The sequence below is a fragment of the Pezoporus wallicus genome, unplaced genomic scaffold, assembly GCF_028554395.1.
Source record: "Pezoporus wallicus isolate ANWC-B61680 ecotype Strahan unplaced genomic scaffold, APGP_CSIRO_Pwel_v1 contig_5542, whole genome shotgun sequence".
NCBI classification, from domain to species: domain Eukaryota; kingdom Metazoa; phylum Chordata; class Aves; order Psittaciformes; family Psittacidae; genus Pezoporus; species Pezoporus wallicus.
The window spans coordinates 2,313,682-2,321,666 of NW_026640165.1; the positions used below are offsets into that span (position 1 = coordinate 2,313,682).

The 7,985-nt window shown below is 43.5% G+C and overlaps 1 protein-coding gene across 3 annotated transcripts in view; it reads right to left on the reverse strand.

The window, feature by feature from the left end:
* Positions 1 to 7,985, reverse strand: part of LAMB4 (laminin subunit beta 4) — a 45,659-nt gene extending 37,674 nt beyond the window's left edge. For all 3 annotated transcript variants that reach the window (XM_057417782.1, XM_057417785.1, XM_057417781.1), the window contains exons 1-3: positions 7,852 to 7,985; positions 6,182 to 6,243; positions 3,034 to 3,191 (exon numbers count right to left, since the gene is read on the reverse strand). In XM_057417782.1, the coding sequence (XP_057273765.1) occupies positions 3,034 to 3,191; positions 6,182 to 6,224 (201 nt within the window). In that variant the 5' untranslated portion in view covers positions 6,225 to 6,243; positions 7,852 to 7,985. The remainder of the gene's footprint in view (positions 1 to 3,033; positions 3,192 to 6,181; positions 6,244 to 7,851) is intronic.

Here is a 7,985-nt window from a genome sequence, read left to right on the forward strand (position 1 = left end):
TGATCTTTTATTCATGTGTCAAAAAGGCTGTAGAAACTTTCAGCCAGACAGCAGCAAAGAGGCAGAGGGGATACAAGGGAGAACTGGATCTTTCAAGATCTGAAGAAGCCTTGAAGAGGAACATTCACTAAATCATTTATACATTTTTCTTCTTTCCCTTTTGCTTATTTTTTAGCAGCTTGGAGACCCAGCCAGAGGCAGGAGGCAGATGCCATTATATAAATGGAAGGAAAGGATGGATCCAGGTTGTATATAAATGGTGGTCTGGGCTGACACCACCACCCCAATTGCTGTCAGTGACTTTTGTAGGCACAGGGAAACTGAAAAAGTTTAAAAGCAATGCAAAGGAAGAAAACCATGATGTCAATAGGATGAAAGACTCTTGTTTGAAAATGTAACAAGCAGAAGATGAAGGTGACAGTGATTAGCCAGTATCTCAATGCTGAATGAGAGGCTTCCGCCTGCAAAAGAGCTTTGAAAGTGAGGGCAAGGAACTCCAGAGGTGCTAAGATGGGGATTCAGTGGGAGATGTAAGGAGAGGTGACAAGGTAAACATATTGGACTGGGAGATGACCCATGCAGCATATGATCACAGCTGGCAGGGCCATAGGGCAGCATATGGCAGGGTGAGCGATGGTGGCTGCACTGCATAGATGTACTCTACAAGATTTGGGCAGAGCCTGAGAGCTCAGGCATAAGCCAAAGCTGAAAGGCTGATAGGGATGCTGCTGAAATCAGAATGTAGAAGTCAGTGGCAGAAGCTGAGCTGGAAACAACCCAGAATGGGATTGATGGAGCGGCACCCTGTCCTGCCCTCTGCAGATGCTCAGTATCTACAGAGAAGCATTAGGAATGATTTGCATGTCTTTATATTGTGAAATCACCTGGGAACTATACACATTTAAATAAATGAAGAGATACAGATTTACATGTATAAGTCATGTGTTTTAAACATTATAATAAATACAGAAGATAGTCGGTCATTCTATGCCACACATGACAAGTGTACAAATGTATGATCTAGAAGACGAGACAGAAATATAAAAGATACTCTCATGTCATTTCATTTCACAAAGCTCTGGTAAGGTGAGCTCAGGTGATCTAAGTGTTTGGCAGGACTGCACACATCCACTCTCTGGTTTACATAGAGGCATACAATATGATACTAAGTCAACTTGTGGTTAACGTTGCTACATAAGCATCTTTCTGTGCCCCAAAGGACAAACTCATACATGTTCACATAAGGCAAATCTGTCAGATTCCATTTGCCTCTGAAGTATGCAGCTTTATACTCTCCTCAATACTGAGTGTTCTTGTTTTCCTTTCGAAAGCATGTATAAGTAGTAAATCCAATCATAGAGCTAAAACCCACTTAACATACATTTAGAAACAGTAAGACACATTAAAGACTGAAAATGATTTGCAGTGCTGCTTTTCAAAGACAAAGCAGTTGAACTCTTAATTTTTTTTCAGTCTAATTTCCAATAAGACATCCCAGCTGAGCCCTGGCTCTTGACATGTTGACAAACACGGACTTTCACAAGAAAGGTTTGCTCTCTTCACGATGCCAGACACAGGTCACCAGGAGGGGAACTGGGGGAGGAAGAACTTTGCTTTGCAAGATGCAAAGTTTCCTGGTCTGCCTCCAGCAAAGCCTTTGAAATGTGCTAGTGAGAAGGAGAATTAGGTTCAGTGGGACTCTGGTGTACTGAAGTGGACGCACACATTTAAGGTGAGCTGATAGAGCAGAACATGTTGTCAGAGCATAAGCCTCTATCTCTTGAGCTCTGCAAAGCAGCAGAATTTGTAGCTCTCAGACTCTTGAGGAGACTGTCACCAGGGGTCAAGATACATTGAAGCAGCATTAAATCACAGGGATTATTGTGGAACAGCTGTTCCTTTTCATGAATCTGTAGTTACACAGTTCAAAGGATAAGTACAGGCAAGTGAAAATACTTTATTTTTTATTGCCCTTTGATCTCCTGTTAAAAAGCAAAAATAAAAGGCAATCATCTGGCTTAGGGCTAGGAAGACAATGTCTCTGAGATGGCTGTTTATGCCCATCTCCCAAGCAGTGCCAAAACTCAGGCTATTTCAGAAGAGGAGAGAAACATTCACATTTTGCAGAAAGCCATGGCTACAATATGTGACTTGGAGCAGTGCTTGGTACCATCTCAGTATGGCACAGCTTTACTCTGCAGATGTGTCACACCATTTTGCCAGAAGGTCATAAACTGTAATTATTTCAATTGCTTATAAATTAAACTGTATTTTATTAACCTCCTCTTAAGTCTAAGCTGGTATTTAGTGAAAATAATTTTATTTGTGATCATTTATTAGCTCAGCCTGGCCAAGTCCTCCAAGATGTGTCTCATTGCTGCCTGGTGCATCTCCCACACATCTGCTGCTCCCCCACGTCCCCATCACTGTAGCCAGGGAGCAAGAGGGATCCTTCTGATCATCCATGGTTTGGCTCTGTCTACCCACCAAAGACTGGACTATATCGTTAGGTTTTCCCTCTGCCGGACATGGTTTTCTGCTTTTATCAACACTGGTCTTATTTCAGATCAAAAGATATGAGAGGACGTGATGTGAATCTCTTAACAGGATGCCTGAGGTCTCAGTACTGCATGGGACATGTACACCAGTGAAAGTCCATCAATGCAGTGTCCACAGCCCACAGGATCACAGTCCTCCTGCACTCACACAGATGCAAACTGTGGTCTTCACCTCTGAGGTATGAGTGGGAACAGGACTTGCAGAGCAAAGCTCCTTCAGAAATCCCTGTGCTCATTTGCATCTCATGGATGCTTCTTCCTCTTGAGAAGATATACATCACTGTGGAGGCTCTTTGCTGCCAAAGCCTCCATATGTGCTGCAGTAAGGCAGAGCTTCCACCAGATTTATGTCACACTGTCTAATGATTATTCAGACATCTTCAACAGAAACTTCTTAGTCTCAGCAAATTCCCTTTACAGATGAGAATATTATTGTTAGTGAGCAGAGTTCAGTTTATTACAAGAGATAACCAACCTCTAGGTAGCCTATAATGCAGTACTTCTGAGGGCTGTTCATGCCACAGGTTGAGGAAGCTGTTAATTGCTTGCTGCGACCCAGGAGAAGGTCCCCAACAGCTGGGTGGCAGGATCCAGCATCACAGTCATCCTGAGCATGCTGGAGTCTTATCAGCACTGACAGCAAAAGAGGATCAAAGAGTGATTAAATGGCTTTGTGTACCCAGCAGGATTCTCCAGACAAAATCAGTTAAATCCCAACATCAGCAGAAAACTAAATTATTCTTTGCTGTACTCCTTTTACCCTTAATGATATAATTTGGTAGAATCTCAAAGAGCTTTGATAATGAACACACTTGCTGAAAAATCATTATAAGAAATACAGCTAGCATATTACAAATCTATGCTAAAACTGAAACTCTCAGCACATTATTGCACAGTAAACATGCCAATCTGCTATCTGCAATAATTTATTATGCTTCCTACCCTGGCATACCCATAGCCAGCACTCCTGCGGCAGAATCACCAGAATTTCGATTGACTCTGTGAGCAAAGACAGATTTGGGTTAATTCTATTGATTTCTGTTGATTTCCAAGTGCTAATGGTGGAACTGAGACTGGGATTGATGGATTGATGGATTGATGTCAGGGGTCCCTCAGATTTTCTGATGATTTACAATGAACCCCCATGTCTGGTCCCAAAACCCTCTGTTCAGACCCCATGGAATTACACATTAATTAATAATCTTTAGTTTAATTTTAAATAATTTATTAATAATTATTTTATGAATAACTAATAGTTACATATTAATTAATAATTAAATACTTACATATTAATTAATGATTAGACAGAATAATTCATAGAATCATAAAATAGTTAGGGTTGGAAAGTACCTTAAGATCATCTAGTTCCAAACCCCCCTGCCATGAGCAGGGACATCTCACACTAAACCATGTCACCCAAGGCTCTGTCCAACCTGGCATTGAACACTGCCAGGGATGGAGCATTCTCAACTTCCCTGGGCAACCTATTCCAGTGCCTCACCACCCTCACAGGAAAGAATTTCCTCCTTATATCCAATCTAAACTTCCCCTGTTTAAGTTTTAACCCATTACCCCTTGTCCTATCACTACAGTCCCTAATGAAGAGTCCATCCCCAGCATCCCTATAGGCCCCCTTCAGATACTGGAAGGCTGCTATGAGGTCTCCACGCAGTCTCATCTCTCCAGGCTGAACAGCCCCAACTTTCTCAGCCTATCATCTTCATATGGGAGGTGCTCCAGTCCCCTGATTATCCTCAGGGGGAGGCTGATCCTCTGGACTTGTTCCAACAGTTCCATGTCCTTTTTATGTTGAGGACAACAGAACTGCACACAATACTCCAAGCGAGGTCTCACAAGAGCAGAGTAGAGGGGCAGGATCACCTCCTTCAACCTGCTGGTCATGCTCCTTTTGATGCACCCCAGGATACAGTTGGCTTTCTGGGCTGCAAGCGCACACCTGAAGCCGGCTCATGTTCCTTTTCTCATCCACCAACACCCCCAATTCCTTCTCTGCAGGGCTGCTCTGAATCTCTTCTCCGCCCAAATTGTAGCTGTGCCTGGGATTGCTAAGACCCAGGTGTAGGACCTTGCACTTGGCATGGTTAAACTTCATAAGGTTGGCATCAGCCCACCTCATAAGCATGTCCAGGTCCCTCTGGATGGCATTCCTTCCCTCCAGCGTATCAACCGAACCACACAGCTTGGTGTCATCGGCAAACTTGCTGAGGGTGCACTCAATCCCACTGTCCATGTCACCGACAAAGATGTTGAACAAGACTGGTCCCAACACTGATCACTGAGGGACACCACTCGTTACTGGTCTCCAACTGGACATTGAGCCATTGACCACAACTCTTTGCGTGCGGCCATCCAGCCAGTTCTTTATCCACCGAGTGGTCCATCCATCAAATTGATGTCACTCCAATTTAGAGACAAGGATGTCATGCGGGACAGTGTCGAACGCTTTGCACAAGTCCAGGTAGATGACATCAACTGCTCTACCCCTGTCCATCAGTTCTGTAGCCCCATCATAGAAGGCCACCAAATTGGTCAGGCAGGATTTCCCCTTAGTGAAGCCATGCTGGATGTCACCAAGCACCTTGTTGATTTTCATGTGCCTTAGCATGCCTGCCACAAGAATCTGCTCCAAGATTTTGCCAGGCACAAAGGTGAGACTGACTGGTCTGTAATTCCCCAGGTCATCCATTTTCCCTTTCTTGAAAATGGGGGCTATATTTCCCTTTTTCCAGTCGTCGGGAACTTCACCTTACTGCCATGATTTTTTTAAATATGATGGCCAGTGGCTTAGCAACTTCATTTGCCAGCTCCTTCAGGACCCGCGGATGGATTTCATCAGGTCCCATGGACTTGTGTACGTCCAGGTTCTTAAGAGGGTCTCGAACCAGATCCTCTCCTACAGTGGGCGCAAGGTCTTCATTTCTCACAGTAATTCTGAATTCTTTAAATAATTGCAGAATCTTTTTTGTGTATTTTGCCTGAAACAACTTTAAATATTTTCCCCATTAAGTTAAGACTTCCCTTACAGGGCTTGTTTTTTTAAACAAGTTCTGTCCTGAAACCCTGAACAGGAATGGGCACCTTGGAGGCTTTGCCTTTTCAGTTTTACCTGGCTGAACTTGTTATGAAAAGTGTAGTTAAAGAAACCTCTAACAATTGATACATGAAGATCCCACAGAACACTAGAAACAGTCATGCAATTACAGCAGTAAAAAAGCAGTGTTTTACAGCCAGATTTCAGTTTATGGCTTAGGCTATACTTCAGATGATGAGTGACACTGGAGTCTCAGGTATAAAACAACACGTAAGTTTGGTTAGCCAGCTCTTCTTTATTTATGCAGATCTGTGCTCATTATTTGTTAGCAGATATTGATTGCCCCTTTCAGGGCCTGATTCAGACTCAGTTACAACATGTATCTTTCCTTTGTACTTACAGGATTCGTACCACTCATAGCTCCTAGGCAGAATAGTGGAAAATAAGTACCCACTGTCGCATGTGTCTTAATGTACTTTAAAAAAGCACTTTAATAAAGTCTTGCAGAGATGTGTAAACCACATAATAATATTCCAACACCAGCCTGAATAACTGTAATATCTGTACTTACTGAGGTACAACAGGATGGCCAGCCCCAGCTTCATGCCTCCCATGAAACTCAAACTGGTACTGCTGCAAGAGAAGAACTGGTGGGTCACTTGGTGCTCTGCCTCACCAAGGTAAGTCTACACACCCTTGTGTGTAGGCTTACCCAGAGCTAGCCTTTAGTAAAGTGACAGTCATAATAAAAAATACAAAAACCAAAATGAAGCCCTGGCTTTGATTTCATTGTAGCAAAAATTTCTCATCACAGAAATTTCCACACTGAAACCAGGATGAAAGCAGAGGGACATGTCACAAAGGCTGTCGGAGAAGACTGAAAACACAGTCACACTTAGTGTAAAATAAAAACATAATGCTATCAGCAAAAAACGTTATACTATTCAAATACCAGCTATTTAATCTTAACTAGATTCAGCAGGGCTGTTTGGAGAAGTCTAACTCCTTCTCTAGAGGTTATTTCTTTTCATTAACTTAAAACAAAGACTGCAGTCCTAATGAAGATGCCACTGAGAAATGCCTGATGTCAGGTGTTATGATTTTTGGGAGAAACAAGATTACAACCACATCTTATAGCGAAGAAAAAATGTTGTATCAATGCAAAAAACTCATACGGGGGAAACAGAGCATGAACGCAATGGAGGTTTTACTGTGGCATTTACTTTACACCCATTCTCTTTCTGCTTACCAGGAGGAAAGCAAGACTTGCCACCACAAAATCTCTGCTGGAAAAACAGAAAGCAGACATGGATATAAAAGACAATCCAGCATCCTGCCACCAAGCAGAGCTCTGAAACAACAGCCTGCTCCCCATCTTTGCACCTTCCAACTCTTTCTCCATCCGTAGGCACCTGTGAGGCCAGCACACCCTGATGCAGCTTGAGTTGCTGGGGCATCCCTGTATGAGCATGCCCGAAGTGCCGCTTTCTGGCTCCATTGTTGCTCCTCACCTTCATACAGCCATTGCTGTGCTAAATGTGCCAAGATGGAACACCCCCCACCCTGAGTATGGGCAACATAAGTAAAGGCATTGAAAGTATTCCAGTAGGCTGCATGTAAGTTTGATTCACGCAGCTTTACACAACCCATGACACAACTGCCATACCTAGATGGCTATTTCAGCAACCACAGGTAGGGAAAGCTACCAAGGGTCACCAGCCTTTCATGCTGCTTCAGCTCCTCTCACCTGCCACGACCACAGAGACCCTGGGGGGTGACAGGGAGACAATGTCAGGGAGCATGAAGCAGCTGAGCCTGGCTCCCAGCTACAGAGAGAGATGGTGGTGGAACCAGTGTGTAAGCAAAACCGAGCAAACAATTTTCTGTTGCATTGTACTTTAAATTTTATACTCTGTCATAATAATGGACAGACTCAGAGATGACTTAAGCTGCAACCACTGCGATAGCACCGCAGTGAGTATAGATATCCACAGTAAAAATAAGCCTGGTAGGTACACATCCCAGTCCGTATGCTAACATTGTGATGTTCAATACCAATGATACTCTTCAAACATGAGTCCCTTTAACAGAGAAACAAGGACTGGCCAAACCCCAACATACGTTAGTTTCATGCTTAGTAGAAAAATTAAATATTGAAGAGGTCTTACCTGGGTTTCAGACATCCAAGTGTTTTAGCTGGAAATGAGCACAACTAACTGAGGAAAGCAAGCAAAGGCATACCTGTGTGCTTCAGCTAGAGAAGACAGCACGTCCCCCGAGGCACCAAGGTGGAGGTGAGAATGAGACCCAGCCTGCAACCTGCCAAAGGCTTGATTTGTGAAGTCTTTCTGATGGAGCTTCTGGCATCAGCAAAT